This window comes from Pristis pectinata, chromosome 18, assembly GCF_009764475.1.
Source record: "Pristis pectinata isolate sPriPec2 chromosome 18, sPriPec2.1.pri, whole genome shotgun sequence".
Lineage (NCBI taxonomy): Eukaryota > Metazoa > Chordata > Chondrichthyes > Rhinopristiformes > Pristidae > Pristis > Pristis pectinata.
In genome coordinates, this window is record NC_067422.1 from 18,208,907 (window position 1) to 18,230,062 (window position 21,156).

The following is a 21,156-nucleotide window of genomic DNA, read 5'->3' on the forward strand; positions in this document are numbered from 1 at the left end:
GACATCTGAAACTGTGGCTGCTGTCTGATGGGATTGTTTTTAATTCCCAGCAAAGAGCTACATGTTACCTCTAGAGATGAGGCCATGTCTTCTAGCTCTGCATAACCTCCCATGAGAACTGGGAGAAGGACTCCTCCACGCTCCTTGTCACCTCTTGCACTTAGCCCACTAACCACATTGCTATGCAACCGTGTCAGCTTTGTCATGTTGGCGTGCCAATCATGGTCCTCACCTGGGGCCTCTGGGGCAGTAGAGATGCACAAATCCCTCACCAGGGACCCCTGGCACAGAGTACATCCTTCCTGACCTCTGTCTCCTGTACCAGTGCTTCATTTTCATGAATAAGTGCTTTCTCCCTCCCTCCCGCAAATGAGCTGTAGTGTGTGTTGCTGCTTCTCTCTCCATGGGGGAATACATCTCTAAGGGCTGGTGCCCTTCTATTGATACTCTTGTTAGTAGCTGTTGTAAGGTGAGGTGGATTCACCAGAAACCTCACATGTTGCACTGTGGTGCATGTTTCTGGGAGTGAAACTTTATTCCTCTAAAGTTTCCACAGGCAGAATAAATGTGTCACACTTCAGCATGTTTAACCATCTAAATCACAGAGCTCCAGAGAGATACAGCGTGCGAAAAAGGCCTTGGCCCGACTGAGTTAACCATCCATTTACACTCAGCCGATATTAATCCAATGTTTTATTCTCCACACATTCTCATCAACTGCCCCCAGGACTCTACCACTCACCTACACACTGGGGACAATGATTGTGCACAATTAACCCACCAATCTGCATGTCTTTGGGATGTGGGAGGAAATCCATGCAGTCACAGCGAGAATGTGCAACGTCCACACAGACAGCACCTGAGGTCAGGATTCAACCTGGATCTTTGGTGCTGTTAAGCAGTGACTCCACTAGCTCTGCCTCCATGCTTTCCTTTGGAGTGTAGAGTTCCCATTTCCACCTCAGTTCTATCTACTGCTTCCTTTGTATATCTAAATGTGCTGCAATACTATGTCATATTTTTATTGCAAGAAGATCAAAGTGAATCAGAATAATAGTCCACTGTGAGCAGTAAAAATAAGTTTAAATTTATAGCCACATTGTATGGTACAACCCTGAGTTCTTGAGTACCAAGAGAAAGTACAGATGTTTACAGTCTGCATGTTGGAGTGGGGAGAAGGGAAATCAGGGATGTTACACTGCTGCTTAATTACCCAAGTAATGAGAACCTAATCAGGCAGCAGCATTAATGAATAACGATAATGTGAAAATCACAGAAGATTTTGTACATTGTTTTAATTAGCTTAATTAACCACAGTCTATTTGGCTAAAGCAGAATTGTGCACATTTACATCAAGCTGCAGAATTGTAGGAAGACCATTGTCGACATATTATTTAGCACATTGTTTCTGTGTTTTACACTGTGGATTTTTTTCCCAGAAAGGTCCGCTCATATAAATTATGTGCTGGTATCACACCTTCTGAAATTTATCATGGGTCCTCTGTCCATCTGTCAAATGGCATGCGTCTCCAACAGGGTCATAGAGTCCATACAGCATGGAAACAGGCCCTTCAGCCAGTCAACCAAGATGTCCATCTAAGCTCATCCCATTGGCCCGAGTTGGCCCATATCCCTCTGAACCTTTCCCATCCATGTACCTTTCCAAGTACCTCTTAAATGTTGTTAATGTATCAGCCTCAACCACTTTCTCTGGCAGCTCATTCCACATACTGACCACTCTCTGGGTGAAAAGTTGCTCCTCGGGTTCCTATTAAATCTCTCCCTCTCACCTTAAAACCTATGCCCTCTAGTTCTTGATTCCCCAACCCCAAGAAAAAGACTGTGTTCCATCACCCTATTTTGCCCCTCATGCTTTTATACACCTCTATAGGTCACCCTCATTCTCCTACGCTCCAATAATAAAGTCCTAGCCTGCTCAAACTCTTTATATAACTCAGTCCATTGAGTCCTAGAAATGTCCTCGTAAATCTTTTCTCCATTCTTTCCAGTTAATGACATCCTTCCTATAGCAGGGTGACCAAAACTGAACACAATGTTCCCAATGCAGCCTCACCAATTTCTTGTACAACTGCAACGTAACATTCCAACTTCTATACTCAATGCCCTGATGAAGGACAGCGTGCCAAAAGCCTCCTTCACCTGAGACACCACTTTCAGGGAATTATATACTTATATTCTAGATCCCTCTGTTCTACAGCACTACTCAGAGCCCTGCCATTCACTTTGCAAGTCCTACCCTGATTTGACTTCCCCAAATGTAACACATGTACTTATCTGAATTAAATTCCATTTGCCATTACTCGGCCCCATTTACCCAGCTGATCAAGATCCCACTGTAATTCTTGATAACCATCCTCAATGTCTAATGAGACCTCCTTCAGTGTTATTTATAGAACCCAACCTTATCTGAGCTGCTATCAGAGAGTCCAAGATAGCCATCTTCTTCCAGGTAGGTGTCTTCTTTAATGGTAAATGCCACCCACTCTCTTGCCTCCCGTTTTGATAGTGACTGCTCCCCCAACCTCACAGTTTTTTAAATGTAGTGCTGATGTTTGGATGACTTTGATTTGGTAAATAATATTTCTGTATTATTGTAAAATTACTGTACTTGCAAAATTAATTTGTTATCTGTTAAGCATTCACTGCATGCACATTTCTATCTTGGTGATGGTTAGTGACTATTGCTGTGAATTTCCTGCAATATTAATTGCAAGAATGAAAACTAAATGCCTCTTTCAGACATGAAATTGTTTCTGCAACTCATCTTGATCAAGTGCCTTTATTCTTTCCCATTTTAAACTGAGGATATTTTAACTATCATTAATGTTTTAAAACTCCTGCTGGGAGGCACTTTGGTTTTCTGAGAAAATATTCTTCGATTCATCCCTTCTCCAAGCCAGTCAGGTCACCTTTCCAGGGCCACCTTTGCATCAGACCAATCATTTGAATATATGACCTCAACACTCTGAAGGAAGTTCTATAGTTAATCGCTTCTAGTGAGTTTTTCTGTCATGCCCTTTTCTGATCATCAGCTATTTTTCCACATGTTTGGTGGGCACATCGCCCTCAGGATATTTTATGTGGCCAAATTAAAATTACAACCATATACATAAATGGCTCTTTTAAAATGCATTTACCATTAATTTATCTTCTGTAGAAAAGTTCAGGTGGGAAGAAGGTTTCAGAAAGCTTATCTCACATCATTGAGCAACTTAGAATAGTAGTTAGAATAGTAATAATTCAGTAAGAGTGATTTGGTACAGTATTATGCTTTTTGACCCCTGGAATTACCCACATTTGTCCTGAAGATGAATTAAAGTAAAAACAGCAAATGTCAAACACAAAGGCCTTGTGTGAGAAATACCCCCTTTTTTTTGCTGTTGCATTTTATTTCATGAAATTTTACACACAACATATTTTAGATTCTTCTTTCTTTTCCTTGGGATAGCTAACCCCTGTATTTCCATACACCTTCCTGATGTCCATTCAGTTTAATTAATGTTGCTGATTTGATTTTCTTTTATTCACCCCACCCAACCTTTACCTTAACACGAAAAATTTAATTTCTGCAGCTATTGGTGCTGCCATTTTAGATAGAATTTAAACCATAGGCTTTATGTTCAAAATGATTATCGGGTATCAAAATTGATCCCATAATGTTGTTTCTTATTATTAACAGTGAAGAAGACTAATTTTCAGTGAATTCTTTAGTTAATTCACAGTTTGTGGAAAATCACTACAGATAGTAGTACACAAAAAGATGAACAGACAGACCTAATTTAAAAACAGTGTTACCTGACATTCCAAAACAGTAAGAAAATAAATATCTTTAACATCTACTCTTCATTCTCTATGCGAGTTTTGTCACCCTAATTACTACCGTAATCTCATTGAGGATGCCATTTCTGAAGGACCTTGAATGCCATGTGATTAGTGAGTAGTTGATTCTGAATGTATAATGTGAAATTGACCCAAAATTGACTGTTTGCAACAGGAAACATTTGGAATTAATAGATTAAACATAATGCAGGCTCTCCTTATCTGGCATTGGAGGTGACAGTGAATGTGCTCTGTAGGGCAGGTGTTGACAGTTGCAGATATCCTCACACAATTAAGCGAGGTACAACATCACAAAGGGATGATTCCCTCCAAAATCAATAAGATTAATTAGAAACTGACAAAAGTTGTATCAATTTCTATCCTTTTAGGAACGAGTAGTTTTACTACTCTGAGGAGCAAATAGTTTTAGTTTCTTTCCTTTTAAGTTCCTGAGAGAGAAGAGATACATGTAAAGGAGGATGGAGCATTCCCTTGGTTTGAGTATCTATAATACTAGAGTGCACCCTCTGGTCAGGCTGACAACAGATTAGATGCAGAGTAACTTTCCCCTATTGTGAACCAGCAATGGCCCAAAATCACTGACTTCTTGTTCCTTTCAAGGGATTCTTGTGGCCCACAAGTGAAATCAACAATTTGCAATCAACAAAGCATTTACAGTGCAGAAACAGCTCACTCAGCTCACCAGTGTCTTTGTTCCTTCCACCTTGCTACAAATCATCAAACAATTTAGTAGCTTATTAGTGACAGTTTTATACTCTAAGCATCTGAAATTATTTTGTGATTACCTTTAATCATCTCACAGCTGTCTCCCATAAGCAGCAAAGACAGTTTGCTTTCATCTTGTTATTCTGTAGAGTCTTTGGGTTCAAACACCAAAGTGGTAAGGGCAGTTGGAAATCCACTCTGCCAATCAGTTGTGAATTACATTTGTGAATAAACCCTCCATGTTAAGAGACATTCAGTTTTATAGTCAGAGAGTCATGCAGCACAGAAATAAGACCTTCAGCCCACCATGTCCACAGTAACCATCAAGTGACCACCTCCACTAATCCCTTTTGTCTGTAGCTTTCTCTGCCTTAGAATGCTCCTCTGAACACAAGGTAAATGTAAGACAGTCTGTCTCCACCACCTCCTCAGGTATTGTGTTCCAGGCTTCAATCATTCTCTCGGTGAACAAAATTCTTCGATAAATTTCCTCTAAACCTCTTACCCTACACCTATGATGTCCAGTTTTAGACACCTCTGCTTTGGGGAAAAGTTTCCTGCTACTTACCCTGTCTATGCCCTGGAGTATTTTGCTTTACCTCAATCAGGTCTTGCCCTCGGCCTTGTCTGCTCCAAGGAAAACAAATCCAGCTTATTCAGCCTCTCCTCTGGAGACACAAGAGACTGAGGTGCCGGAATCTGGAGCAACAAACTCAGCAGGTCAAGTAGCATCTGTGGAGGAAAGGAATTGTTGATGTTACAGGTAGAAACCCTGCAACCTGACACGAAATGTTGACAATTCCTTTTCTCCCACAGATGCTGCTCGACCCGCTGAGTTACTCCAGCAGCTTGTTTGTTGCTCCAGTTTCTCATCATAACTGAAACACTCCTTCCTCTGCATCTTCTCCATTGTGCATCACTGCTATTGTCTGGTGACCAGAAATGCGTGCAGTATTCTAACTGTGGTCTAACTATTATTTTATAAAGTTATACCATAAGAATCCAATTTGTTTTCTTAATGACCTTATTTACCCATGTTGCCACCTTCAGGAATCTTTGGACAGGTACACCAAGGACCTACTCGTCCCCAATATGCCCCAGGCCCTACCATTCTTTGTGTATGTTCTAATCTTACCAGTTCTTCTAAAATGCATTTCTCAGGATTAAATTCCACTTTCCATTGCTCTGCCCATTTAACCAACTCATTAATTTATGTCCTGTAGCCTGAGGCTACCCTTCTCACTGTCAATAACACCATCAATTTTTATGTCATCCGTAAATTTATTAATCCTTCCTTCTACATTCACATCCACATTAATATATATAACAAACAGCTTTCCAGCACCATACAATCCCTGTGGTACGCCACTGGTCACAAGCATCTAAAAGCAAGAGCAACCCTCTGCCACCTTCTCTGTCTCCTATTATCAAGCCAGTTTTGGATCCAATTTGCCAACTTGCCCTGGATCCCATCGGCTGTAATTTTTTGGACCAATCTCCCATGTGGCATCTTGTCAAAGGCCTCACTTAAGGTCCATGAAGACTAGAGAGGACAAAGGAGACTGCAGATGCTTGAGTCTGGAACAAAGAAACAGGACACTGGAAGAGCTCAGTAAGTCAAGCCGTTTCTGTGGAGGCAAAAAGTGCAAGTCGATGTTTCAGGTTGAGATCCTGATACAGAGTCTCAACCCAAAATATCAGCTTACATTTTTTGCCTCCACAGATGCTGGTTTCACCTACTGAGTTCTTCTAGCCTTCTGTTTTTTGTTCCATGCAGTCTACATCACCGCATTGCCCTCTTCAACACACTTGGTTACCCTTTAAAAAATTTAATCAGATTGGTCAGACAGGATCTCCACCTAACAAAACAACACTCTCTTTGATTAATCCCTGCCTTTACAATTTTAGGTTAATCCGGTCCCTCAGAATTTTTTTTCATTAACTTGCCTAACACTGACATTGGACTCACTGACCTGTAATTACTTGACTTATCCCTGCTGCTCTTCTTGAATAAAAGTAGCACATCTCAATCTGACTGGTTATAAATGTTGTTTCTTAGATATGGCAAACTTTGAGAGTGGTGAGAAACATCTAAGTGTCTCCCAAGGAAATGCTGCAGTTATCAAGGCACCGAGAATTTTCCAGCTTCCCCCAGCCCCAAGTTACATGGTTCAGAGATGGACGGAAAATATCACCCAGCAGTCGAATGTAAGTTTTTAAAAGATGTCTTTATCTTGCATTTTTAAATTAAATATACATTAATGTTTATACTAAATAATGTCATTAATTTTTTTTAAGAAGGAGGGGGAAGTTTTCACTTAATTTTCAGTCTTTTGTTCTTTAAATTCATGTTTTCTTGTGTTTGAAATGCTGGGGGCATTTTTAAGCTAAGTGGTTAAGCCAGTAGGTGGGTAATAACCAGCAAGATGCAATTATTAACCAGGCTATGCTTCATCTTCCATTGTTTATGTTAATTTAACTCTCTCACCCTCTCATGACAAATCATGAAAGCTTGTTAATGATAATTTGTATTTGTTTAGTTTTTAAAATTAGTACTAATGGTGGAACACTTTTTACTTAATTACTGCAACTTAATTACTTAAAAACAGCTGCTCTTTCTCACACTCCAAAGACTCAGAAGAGAAGAAAGTGCCAGTGTATCACTAAATATAAAGTTATTTTTGATTAAGGCAATTCAAGCTCAAAGCATTTGTGTTGATTTTATTTAGAAAACAATTATATAACAACATTATGGTTACTGATATGTGCAGTGGATGAGATGAGATGGTTTTGAGTCTGTAAAAGTACTTGGTAGAATGAGTGGTGTTAAGTACAAGCACTATCACTTACTCCCTAATTCATTGCATACAAAAATTGTTTTTCTACGAAAGAGCTACATCTGTCTTTTGCTCTTTCGTTATCATCATTACCTGAGCTGAATACTTGGAGGAAAATCACTTGCAGAGTTCCAAATGCAGTGTTTGATAACTATCCAAGACTGGTCTGCTTTATTTGTTTCCTATGTGTGTTGAATATTTGATCTGATATATTCCTTCCCACTTGTGTGTTTGAATTATGTCGATTTTTATTGATCTTCACTCAGATGGTTGCTGTATTTTCTGTCAATATCTCAGTTTAATGAGTTATTTTCATAGTATGACTTTTTTGTGTTCCTTACATTTAGGATTGTAAGAAATTAACAGATTTTAATCATGGGGAATTATGTATTTTAACACCACTAGCTTTTGAATATGTATAAACTTATCATCTTAAAATAGCTGTACATTTAAATCCTAAACTGTGTGCATGGAATATGTGTTTATATGACAGGCATAAACTTGGGTACAATATAGCACTCTGCATATACCTTATTATCTAGATTCTTTCATCATATCTGAAAGGAGAACTAATGCTCCACTTCTGTGGTAATTATACAAATTTTTCCAGTAATCACAACTACTTTTTAATCGATCTTTTTGGTAACTGCTTCAGTAATTTTATCTGTATATCATGCAGGGAAGTATGAATGCATTTCCATGTACTAAAATGACATGGTTGGTACATTCTGCTTGCTGGATATGATACTAAATTGAGTTAAATCCACAACCAGAGAACCATCATAACCAGAGCAAATGGTGATGGGATTGAATAAAACTTAATGCTTGGAATTCCTTGATACAATACCAGCTACCTCTGTCCCAGTACTGGAAGTCTCTTGGCAGGGTGGAGGTGCTCCCAAATTTAGATATAGAAACAAAGATGTACTTGGAATTATAATGTATGTGTACACGAACACATTCCTTACTTTGAACCCAAACAATGTGGAATAAATGGAGAAGAACAAAGGGAAATAAAAAACTGCTAATATATGTGCAACTGGTTTATCACACAACCCTACTTAAACTGTGCACACATACATTGTGCCTTACATTTATGTAATTCATTTATATACATTACATTTCCTTTTCTAAAAAGAAAGAGTGAATTATATATTGTATTATTTACAAAATTAACTCATTCACATGTTTTGTAGGTTATTTTGATCTTCCCTTGCGGACATGAAGAAGGTGTCACTACTAGAGTTGAATTAATTTTTTTCCACAGTCTACCTCTCTTCCACTGTCTCCCTGTGATTTGGCTGAATTGAGCTTGGTTGTGTTCTGAGCCTTCTACACATTAGTAATTCAGCAAGGGTATGACCTGCTCTGGAATGTGCTGCCATTCTGTTGGTTTAGCTAAAAGGTTTAACGTGATCATCCTCATAATACTTGTTACTTCAATGCTTCTTTGACAGCTCTCACTGTTTTTTCAGCTGTACCATTTGATGCTGGATGGTGTGGCAAAAGAAGTTTGTGCTTAATAGCATTTTGTTTTATAAAGCACTCAAACAGAAACAAATCAAACTGAATATGACACCTCAGACTAGTTCTTCTGGAAAGCCATATCATGAAAAAATGGAGCCCTGTTCTTTGATAGTATGTTCTAATGTAGTACTGGATCCAGAATGTTTTACCTCAATCTATTTCCAATGTTAAGAAGAATTCAATGTCCTTCCTACAACCATCAACGTCATCTGTGACCAAGGTAAAAGATCTGCCTCGTAGGAATTGATGAGACTTTTTCACTCCTAAATTCAATCCTAATTATTCCTTCATAATTTGAGCATCATTTCTCTCTTTCTCTGTCAGTGTATATGATGCAAACCTAATTGGTTTCTCTTGACCATCATCCAGTTCATGAGTGAATTCAGCTCCCAATCCATAATTTGAAGTCATAAGTTTCAACGTATGTGTTGTATCGCAGTGAAGTAACAAAGACTCACTTCACTTAACTTCTATTAAATAACTTGTATGTTATTTGCTGCTTTTTGTCCCAATTGCATTTTTTCATCTTTCTTCAGTAACTACCATACACATTCTCTCCATAGTGTTGCAAGATCTGGCAAACATCTACTGTATTAATCCTAAGATTAACTTAAATTCTGCAGATTTTGTAAGGTTTCCTTGTTTTCACTGTTGTTTCTACTGTTCCTTTGACTAGTTGCAATCTATTTCTAGTTCTGTTTAACCTAAGATAAACTACTACTTTCTGTAGGAATACATACTTATGTCGTTAGCTTCACAATATGTTCACGTAGCCACCTGAATATTTCTGATATTCAAAGATTTTCTTCTTTGGTGCTTTTCGCTGTTATATTAATTGCCTAGCTAATGATCCATATATTGTTGTATCTTGTCCATTGTAGCTTGAAAAATCTTTCCTGATAATTTAAGACCATACAGCACCCATCATCCCACCACCATCATTTTAATACAGTAACTTAATAGTAATAAAGTGTTACCCTTATATCTGAAGTACATACAGTTAATTCAAAGAAAAATGTGCCTGATGTTATGAGAAGATATCTCGCAAATGCAATTAATGCATTTATACTTTAATATTACATTGAATTTTGTTAATTTTCACAATTATTTAATGAATCAAGACATAATATAACCTAGATTCAGTTTGTCCTTTGACATGTGATGTCAAACTCTGATGATACCCAACAAACAGAATTTTAATAAAGGCAGGCAGATTTTGGACAAATTGAATTTTTGCTGAGTTGAACAGAGATTGTTAAGTCTTATCAGAAGTGCACTCTGTACAGAGAGAAAAAAGGTACAACATCACAAAAATGATTTATATTAAAATTATCAGGTTGTTGCAGCCATCTGTCTTTGTGGAACTCTGTGAAAAGAGTGAGATGAACATTGCTTTTGCCACTGTCAGCAGTTGCATTCAGGCTAAATTAACTAATATTCTGTACATTGTTTAGAATTATAGCATTGTACTAATTTGTGTGTGTTTTAGAATGCAGTATACAAATATTGACCAAGATTATATCAGCTGCCAAAACTGACCAGTTAATGTACAGATCTGGCATATCTCCAAAAAGCACATTTTGCTTTCTCTTCCTCTCTCTATTCAAAAGTTCTATTTTTTTTTTGCATTTTGATATCCTGGATTACAATCAAAAATTGTCCCAATTTGTTGGCCAAAGGAAAGAAAGAGAGTAGCTGTTTAACAAAAAAAACTAATTGCAAATAGGGGGTGTTGTTGATAGTGAAGAGAATGGTCTTACATTACAGAATGATATTGATCAGCTGGTAAATTGGGCAGAGCAATGGCAGATGAAATTTAATTATGTTAAGTGAGAGATGATGCATTCTGGGAAGTAGGGTAGGACACACATCCTGAATGGTAGGGCCAATGGGAACACTGAGGAGCAGAGGGACCTTGATATAGAAGTTCATAGATCTCTGAAGGTGACAGCACAGGTAGATACAGTGGTGAGATATGGGATGGTGGCCTTCGTTAGCCAGGCCACAGGATATAAGAGCATAGACGTCATGGAACAACTCTTAAAAAAATTTTTGGTGAGGCCGCAGGTACAGTTCTGGTCATCACACTATAGGAAGGATGTGAATGCACTGGAGAGGGTGCAGACTAGATTTACCAGTATGTTGTCTGAAATGGAATGTTTCAGTTATGAGGAGAGACTGAATAGGTTGGGTGTGTTTTCCTTGGAGAAGAGAAGACTGAAGGAAGACCTGATGGAGCCATACTAAATTATGAGGGGCAATAATAGGGTCGATAGTGAGAAACTTTTCTCCATAATGAATACATCCAAAACCAGAGAGTATAACTTTAAAGTTAGAAGCAAGGAGATTAGAGGGGACCTAAGGATTTTTTTTCATCCAGTGGGTGGCTGCTATGTGGAACACACTACCTGAGGGTGGTGGAGGCAGGTACTGTAATAACATTTTAAAAAATTATCTGAATGAGCACTTGAATCACCAAGGCAATGGGTGAACGTGGAGCAGTTGATAACGTACTGGCAGTAATAGAAAACCAAGACCAATTACATTGATTAGAGAAATTCAGTGAAGTTGTGAATTCATTGCTTTCTAAGCATTTGGATATAAACCAATAACATTCACCCATTTTTCCTTTTCTTTTCCCTGACGAATGTTGTGGAACAGAGGGACCTGGGAGTACAAGTGCACAGGTTGATGAAAGTGGCTGGGCAAGAAGACAGGACGGTGAAGAAGGCATTTAGCATGCTGGCCTTCAGTCAGGGCATTGAGCTTAGGAGTAGGGACATTATGTTGCAGTTATATAGGTCGTTGGTCAGGCCGAACTTGGAGTATTGTGTACAATTTTGGTCACCCTGTTAGAGGAAAGACATTGTCAAGTTGGAGAGGGTGCAGAAGAGACTAACGAGGATGCTACCTAGAGTAGAGGGCCTGAGGTACAGGGAGAGGTTGGCCACACTGGATCTTCATTCCTTAGAGTGTAGGAGAATGAGGGGTGACCTCAGAGAAGTTTATAAAATCATGAGGGGTATGGATAAGGAGGACAGTCATAGTCTTTTCCCCAGGGTTGGGGAGTACAAAACCAGAGGGCACAGATAAAAGACAAGAGGGGATAGATTTAAAAAAAACCTGAGAGGTAACTTCTTTATGTAGTGAGTACCTGAATCAGCTGCTAGAGGAAGTGGTCGAGGCAGATACAATTGCAACATTTAAGAGGCAGTTGGATAGGTACATGCAGGGGAGGGGCTTGGAGGGTTGTGGGCCAAATGCGGGCAACTGGGACCATTAAGGAGGATGCTGTGGTTGGCATGGACCAGTTGGGCCAAAGGGCCTGTTTCCGTGCTCTATTGTTATGAAGAATCAGGATATGCTTTGTCATGAGAATTGGTAACCAGAAAAAGTCATGCAGATTCAGAGATCTAAAGGAAGTGTTGAGAGCATTCCTTTAAAGCAAAGGACACAGTTCTAGCTATCAGAATTGTGTCCATACTGGCTGTCAAGCACTTATTGATATTAATCCCACCATTTTCCAGTATGGTGGAATACTATAGGATATTAGGACCATCATCCTTAGGAATCTGTGGCGTTCTTGACAAATGTGTTAGACAACAGAAACCCAGCAGTCGTGTCGAACACAGAGGTCCAGCAGATCAATTAGGGAAATTTGGTGGTGTCAGTACAGAGCCAATGACTCCACACCAACATCTAAAAAAGGGCCTGTTGTCCACAAGATTCTTGGTGCTTAAGGAGCTCTAGAATGGAGTAGCCAGTTTTGGATGAAAGATGAGAAGAATATATAATTTCACAAAACTTACTTTGAAATGGCAGGCTAGAGTCAGCTCCCTTTGAATATTTAGTATTGGTAATAGATTTGACAATATCTTCTCAGTATAATGTGGCTGGAGCAAGATGAGACGGAATATGGAACATTCTAATTACTGTGTGGGTCGTAGCAGGAATCCAAAAAGAGAAAGTAGAAGAGGGTGAGTGCACAGCGAGGGTCCAGGAAGTGAAGCTGGAGGAGAAAGGCATAGCATCTGGAGAGTCAGCGTGCATCGCACAAGACAGGCACAGAAGGTCTGCAGTGTTAAAAACGTAAAGACATGGCTGGAGAGGAAAGAAGTCCTTGTTTCTTCAAAAAATGGTCCAAGTGTTCACGTGGACTCAGCAGTTTGTGCCCATTGGGTTCTGTTTAATCTAGGCTGCACAGAAGTTAAATGTTAACTGTTTGGTGCTGATGTTTGGAAATGTGTTCAATACAATATGTATGAGTTGAATAGAGTCGTTTGCAAGCCTTCAGTTCAATGAATATATTTTCATGCATGAAATATCTGTGAATGTAAATATGTTGAGTGTGTACATTGACATGCTCTGTGGGGAATTTTGTGGTATACTATTTATTAGTGTTTGATTGTGTTACTGTTACCTTAAGAAACATTTTGAGTAGCTAACCATTGCCACATTACATAGACTCTCTCTCAGATTCATTGTGTTTACTTGAAGCTCCATGTCTTAGTGAGTAAAAGAGTGACAATGATACTCCACTCCAGAGACCAGTACAGAGAAACCTGCAATACTCTGTACTGATGTGTCATGAAGGATTTCATAGTGCATTAGTCCACATTTATTTACTTTGCATTGATCTGTTCTTCTTGTTTCGCTTAATTCACTTGGCTCTGCTTTCCGTAAACCCACAGCATTGAAAACATGGGGAACCACATTTCCATGCATAGAATTAAATTGGACCATGGGCCTTAGTAACTGCATTACATTAGGCTACTGCTGTCACAATACAAGCCTCGTTTCATGCAGAGCAGTAGTGGATCCAGTAAATTGAGAAATAATTTACAGGTTGTTGAAAAATGAGTCTCCCATTGATACTGGAAAAAAAGGTTGCATTAGTTGCACATTCCAAACATGAAAGTGCCTCTTGTTTAGATCATTTATGAAAAACGCAGATAATATTTCGTGCTAAATTTGTGTAGTCTGTGCCTGATAGTCTGATTTTAAACTCCATCATACCACTTGTTTATTATAATCACAGCACATCACTGCAATTCTCTGAGGAGCCTGGTTCTCTACTGATCTTAAATGGGCAATTAAAGATTATTAAATTGATGTTTTTAATGGTAATTAGTCCTCATATAATTGCCTATGTTCCTGCCCACCATCCACTCCAATCTAACAATTTCGCATCATGCTTTTCAAATGTGAAACCCTTTTTGTATCCAAATCATACTACATTTTTTATAAACACTTAGAGGACCTATTTAACCACTGTTAAAGATTGACCCCAACTGCTTTGTTGTTAATGGACTTCAATTTCATTTACAGTATAATTCAAAAGATGTATACATCACCATACAAAATGGACAGCATAGCTCAATATATTACTGCAACTATAGGAATGAGGTGAGCTGTGGAGGGAAGCACTGCATTCTAATGTTGCCAGGTATATTGCCAGATATAGAGAATTTATCTGATTCAATGTCTTGGTAATGTGAGTGCAATTTAGAAAAGTGATCAATTGAATGTGAATCCACATATAATTCAATTTTGTTTTTTGTTTCAGTAAAACAAAATCAATTTTTAAGTATTCCAAGATGTATATCTCAAATGCAGAATTAGATCAAAATCTTATTAGATTAGCAAAATAATAGACCCAGTGTTTCAAAATTAGTTTCTCAATTAGACCTCCCTATGGTCTGGTTTCAGACTATAAACCAACATATAAACCAAGTATAGAGAATTGCTCAACTGGATATAATGCTTAATTTAATACAAACTTTATTCTGCTGGACACCAGGCCATCTCTGCTGATTGAAGAAGGTCCACTTCAGTGGAAATCACATGAAAGAAAAAAAAATGAGAAACATAAAACTAAGCCATCTATGCAGCTGATGTATCTCCATTCCAGTACCGCCAACACTGGAGGCAACTGGGAAAATCACTTCTTCATGTAGATAAAGATGGTTTTGTAGTATCACTTCATTTATCTTGTATACAGAAGCTGTGTCCAGCCAATGGTCAGCCTGACTGCAGTGACAAGATCTGCATGATAAATGTACCACTAAAATAATATGTCCTGGTGCAAGATGAAATGCTTCTCTAATAATCTAGCTTTCAATGCTGAGCATGTCATGTAGGGAATCTGTTTTCAAGTGAATTGGACACAGTGGCATTATTAGAAAACTAATTACATTAGAAATCAAATGTTTTTATTTAGTATTTTATTTCAAATATATTCAAATCTGCTTAGATATCAAATGGATAATTAAACAAGTCATGGTAAGACATTTTGCAAATTTGACAATTTTCTTTGCATTTGGAGAAATTCTGATAACCCTGAAAATACTGGTGTGGTAGTTTGGTACTTAAGATTCAACTCCGTAACAGATTTTAAAAAATGAAGTTAAATAGTAAAGTTGTTGAAAATATTTTTATCTTCATCATTACTTCTCATTCTGTTTCACTTGCAGTTACCAGAAACCTTGTTGGAGGTTGTGAATCATAGACATCAGTTGTAAAACTTGTGCTTTCCATAGGGTTAATGCCTTTTTGACTCCAAGTAATTATGTACATAGAGAATATTGTTGTCTTGAAAGACAACACAGGCAGATTCCATAATTTTCAACCCTTCCCACTTCTCATTTCCCCCCACTTTGTCCCAACAGAGCTATTACAATGGAGAACACGCTTGTCATCCTGTCGACAGTCGCTCCTGACGCAGGAAGGTACTACGTACAAGCAGTAAATGACAGAAATGGAGAAAACAAAACCAGCCAGCCCATTACCTTGACTGTAGAAAGTAAGTGCTCCAGACTGAGATTAAATTATGTATGGTAAGCTTTCATTAATAAGGTAAACAATGAATGACAAGTAATTGAAAGACAGGCAGACACCTGAACTAAATAAATTCTAAAATCATATTATGCTATGCAGAAGCTAGATCAAGAATTATGAAATCGTACATTATCCCATCTGTTCTAATCATTTACCATTTAATCAATAAAATCTTAAGATTATTTGCTGTGTTTTCAAAAAAGAATGCTAAATGCAATATATTACAACTATACCAAGAGTATGGAATCAAACTGTTATTATCAGGAGATGTCCATGGTTATTGCCAAATGGATGTGTTTACCTGCACTACATAAGCAAGATAGCAATTCTCAAGTAGTGAATTAAATAATGAATTCCACTCATGGATTAATATATAACTATTTAATAACTTGATGGTTTGTATTTTAGCAATCTAGATGTACAATAAGTCAACTAGATTTCCTCCTTGATCTCTTAATTATTTTGTATAAATCATATTTGCATTCAATAACCAGTTTCTTTTTAGCCTCATGCTGGCTGGGTCAGAGAATTGATAATTTAAGTGAAATTTCTGTTTGCCCCAAACACTTTATTTTTTTTCCTCCTCTGCTTCAACAAATGTATCATATAGCCTCCAATTTAACAGAGTCCTCCTACTAATGGTGGTTCTACTATAAATCAATAACTAGTGTACTGAGTCACTTCAGAATCCCAAGGTATGTTAATCAAAGTGCTCAGCTCTCATCAGTAAGTTACAGGTGAGAAGCAGGAGGTTAGCAATGGCCCAACAATCATTGATGACAAGTAATCATTTCATCCTTTGCCAAGAGCTGAACTCCATAGATAGGATACTAAGTAATTATTAGAGGCTGTAATTGAGATATATACTCCAAAACTATCATCTTCTATGCAACAGTTCAACTTATTCTTGTCTTCAAACTTAAATCTTTTTACAAATTAGTACAGATGGAACTTTTGGTATTTAGGGTTATAATATTCAGATCATTTTTTATGCCAGAATTCTTCTTATCTACCTATTATATTTATTGGTTAAATTTGTATCATAAAACTGCTCTAAAATTAAGAAATCAGGAGATATGAGTGTTGCAGATTTAACTTCTTTCATTGACCACAAGTTCTGTTTTATTCTTCCTATGACCAGGCTGAAACTGTGTTTTCCAGATTTATAATCCAGAATTAAGGTCCATCCCTATTAGGAATTCCAGCAGGAGAGGTGTTAGTGTAATACTTGAGCCAACTGAAAATTAGTGTGAAGGAGTACATTCTGAACAGGCATTACTTAGTTTGCCACATTCACACATTCTTTATTCTTTGATTATTTCATTTCATATTTACTTGGACTCAATTCCAATGTTATCTAGTCCTCATTTTCTTTTAAATGCTTTTCATTACAAAACCGTGAGGTTCTTGTGCGAGTGGGAAACCAAGAAGGTAGGGAAAACTGTAGAGGATGGAAAAGTCATCACTCCAACCCCTCTCTCACACTGGGACAGATGTGATTATAGCTTGTTCTGCAGTTGTCAGCTGAAACACCTTATTTATTCTGGAGGCTCAAGATGTCATAATGACATTCTCTCAAGGTGAGTAAATACCAACTTGCAATTGCCCGTTAATGGAGGATAGAGTCATATTCTTGAAAATGGAGTGGTTAAAAAAAGATAAATATATTCCACAGTTGATTCTTTTACATATTTGTTTTTTTTCTTGACATCTATAATGAAATTGTCTTCAGAATTAATGATTTTCCTTTTGAAATAAATCCTTTGGAAATGAAAATAATAGTGATCTAGGTAGTAATCAATACTAACATGTTATTAGTGTAGTGTTCCTATTACTATTGAATTTCAAGTTGATTGAAGATATGCAGTTTTATTTTGGCTTCTTAACCAGCTAGGCTGGCTGTAGTTCAGTAGCTGTGACATTCACTTTAGCCCTTGGCTGACTAATCTCTTAGCACAAAAGGAAGTGGAGAATTCATGTCTTTTCTTTGGACCTCATACTCGTCGCTAAGTTATGAATTTTAAAGAGCTCTGAGCAAGTCTCCAGGTTTCAGATGATCCTGTCAGTTTCCTGCAGAATTTAATTTGCAGTAAATCTCCGCAGACTGACATAACAATATGGTATTAAAGAGTTGTTCAGACAAATTTCCAACAGCCAAAGTTTATCCCATCCAAAGACAATCATTTGCTCCTTGTTGTTAAGTATAATGCACAGAAGTGCCAGCCATGGGTGTTCCTTGCAAACCGAGCAAAGTTTTTATGAAGCCTTGAGTAAGTCGGTCTAGAAAATCAGCCCACATTGTCAGAGCTCTCAAAATGCAAGTAACTTAGAAGCAGCCTTGAGTAAATAATTTGGAAGCAGGTAGTTATCTTGAAAGTGCAGCACTTTAAAGTGCTGCTCCTTCCACTCCACAACTCTTCCCAGCAGTGCGGTTGGCTTGTCCATCTTCATTGTTGTTGATGCTGACTTCTGCTTTCCTCCCTAAATTCTCCTGGCCTTTTGCTCTTTCTTCTGCAGCAACCATATCTGGCATCTTTCTCCCACAACAAAAGAAACAAGAGTAGATCTAATGGATACTCAGTGCTGCTGTGCCATTCAAAATATGCTTGATTTAATTCCTACCTTTCTCCCCCAACCCAACCCATTTATTCTTTGATTCCATTCGAGTTGAAAAATCTACTGACCATAGCTTTGAATACACTCCCCATCTTGAACTATCTGAAGTAGAGAACTTCAAGTGATGTTGCTTCAAATCTCACCTGCAGATCATTTAGGTTCATTGTTTCCTCTGAATCAGAAGGTTCTGGGTTCAAGCCACACTCCCAAGATTCTTTCGCCAATTCTACTGTGAATCAATGAGTGCTGCCATTTCAGGTGCCATATTTGAGAAAAGACATGAGACCCCTTCTGATCTCTTGGGTTGATTAAAATATCTCTGTGGCTCTTCTCCATGAAGATTAGCTCTCCTGTGCCCTGTCCAATATTTGTTCCACAGCCCAGAGGTCATGGCTGCTCCACTGTCATGTGTATTCAAGGCTGAGACTGACGAATCATTGGAATTCAGGAGAATCAATTGATCTGGGGATCTGACTGGAAAGTGCAGTTTAGGTGCAGTCGTGCAGTGATTAAGTTACTGGACAGGTATCCAAAGGTCTAGAGTATTGATCTGGAGACCAGCATTTAAATTCAATTAATGAATTAAAACTGGTATTGTTAATTCTGCTGGATTGTTGCAAACACTCATCTGGTTCACTGATTCCCTTTAAGTGAGGAGATCTGTCACCCTTCCTTGGTCTGGCTTTTATGGGTCTTCTGATCCATCCCAATAATGTCGGCTCTTAACTCCACTCTTCCATGTCCCAATGGCACTTTGGGTTCAGGGCAATTATGGATGGGTAACAGATATTGGTTTTGCCAGTGATGCCCATATCCCATGAACAAATAAATAAAGCAAAAGAGAGGAGATTGGCCTTAATCCTGGTTCATTTTATCCTAGTTCTTGTAATCCTGAAAATTCCATGTCACTGTCCAATTAATGCTTCAGCTGTGTTATACCTGTACATCAGTCAAGTGTGTTTCAGAATAAGGGGTCACCCATTTCAGATGAAGATGAGAAGGAATTAATTCTCTCAGAGCATCATTAACCTCTGGAATTCTCTGTCCCAGAGATGGAGTCATTGGGTATATTCAAGGAAGAGAATGACAGACTTTTAATCAAGAAGGCATTCAGGGGGTTTGGGGAAAAAGAAATGTGGTCTTGATGCCAAAATTGGATCATTCATGACCTTATTAAATGATGGTGCAGGCTTGAAGGCATGACTGATCCAATTTTGGCATCAAGACCATATTTCACTTTCCCCAATTCCCCTGTTTCTTGTGTTGTTATTTTATAATGCACCATTTCCAACAATGAACAAGTAACAATAATTTATTGATGATAATTATAAAGAGTTGTAAGTAGTTTCTAAGCCATGTTTATAGGATGTCATTCTATGGACATTACATTGTGGGAACCAGAGTACATTTTAGTTTAGGTCTAGCCTTTTGTAATGGTAATGAGTAACCCCATGACAAGGGGTCCTTGTGGGAAAAATAAGCACATTATAATGGCATTATGTTTTTTTAGAGGGACACAGTTTAATCAGGAATATGGTCTTGAATTGAAATAAAATCAATCATTATGTAGGAGGTGTGAGTCAGCCAAAATGGATTGGGAATTAAACTTTTAGGCTTGCCTGGAGACAAACAAAGGTAAATATTTAAAGAAATATTTAATTATTCTGAACAAATGTACATTCCATTGGGAAAGAGAAATTCCACTGCCAGGTGCTCAATCTAAAGTTTACTGAAAAAGTTATGGAGAGCAGCAGATTAAAAAAAAAGCTTGTATTGTATTGTTATCAAGAAAAGTATTTACCCTGAGGATCACACTTTAGGAACCAGAAACTGGTATAATCTTTCTCATTTGTTATCGAGTACCAAGCAGAAACTTATTAAAAATGCTTACATGTAAAAAGGAAGTGGGAAAATTAAATGTTGGACTTTTGGGGGCAGAGGCAGAAGATATTATAATGGGGATTAAAAGAATGTCTGAGACATTAAATAAATGTTTTGTATCTTCACTGTAGAATACAATAGAAATAGCGGGGAACCAATGAGAAATTTAATTAACTTTAGTACAGAGAAAATAATAGTAAAATAATGGGAACTGAAAACAGAAAAATCCTAATTACTGACAGCCTGTGTCCAGAAGAGGTGGCTGCAGAGATTGTGAGTGTCATCAGTAACGGTCTTCCTGTATGCTTGGACAGATTTCAAAGTATGAAACATAACCTGACTATTAATACCAACCTTTAACTGGCAGTTCTGCATTAGACCACCAGCAAACTTCCATATGCAGTTCAGATTTCATCTGACCTGCTTCAGCCCAGAAACAAAGTATATTCTTACGGAGACCTACTTAGCAACTGGACCCTCAGGGGAAAGAAAAAACAGTGGATGCTGAAACCTGAAATTAGAAAATATTGGAAAGCATTCAGCAGGTCAGGCAGCATCTGTGAAGAGAAAAACTCTTTGTTTGGTATCTCTAAGGTTTCAGCTCAATGGCCTTTCTCTAGAGCAGTTCCTTGGGAGGAGACATGAGGGGATGGGTAATTAAACAGGATGTCTTATACAACTAAATCAGGCAGTTACAGAATAAGAAATGACAACATGGAGAACGTAGCAGACAAGATACAAGGAGGAAAGTAAGTTCTTTCTATTTGTCAAAGATAATTCATATTGATTTCATATCAGCAATAACAATATAAATGAATAAACTGGAGCAGGAGGAAGATTTTTGACAACATTTATGCAATGTCAGACTATTTGGCCAAAAAACCTGAAGAAC

At 37.9% G+C, this 21,156-nt stretch overlaps 1 protein-coding gene across 1 annotated transcript in view; it reads left to right on the forward strand.

The window, feature by feature from the left end:
* The window catches only part of sdk2b (sidekick cell adhesion molecule 2b), a 699,987-nt gene that overhangs the window by 395,690 nt on the left and 283,141 nt on the right, over positions 1 to 21,156 (forward strand). The window contains 4 exon segments of the mRNA XM_052032768.1: positions 5,412 to 5,417; positions 6,626 to 6,705; positions 6,707 to 6,774; positions 15,599 to 15,732. Coding sequence (XP_051888728.1) covers positions 5,412 to 5,417; positions 6,626 to 6,705; positions 6,707 to 6,774; positions 15,599 to 15,732 — 288 coding nt within the window.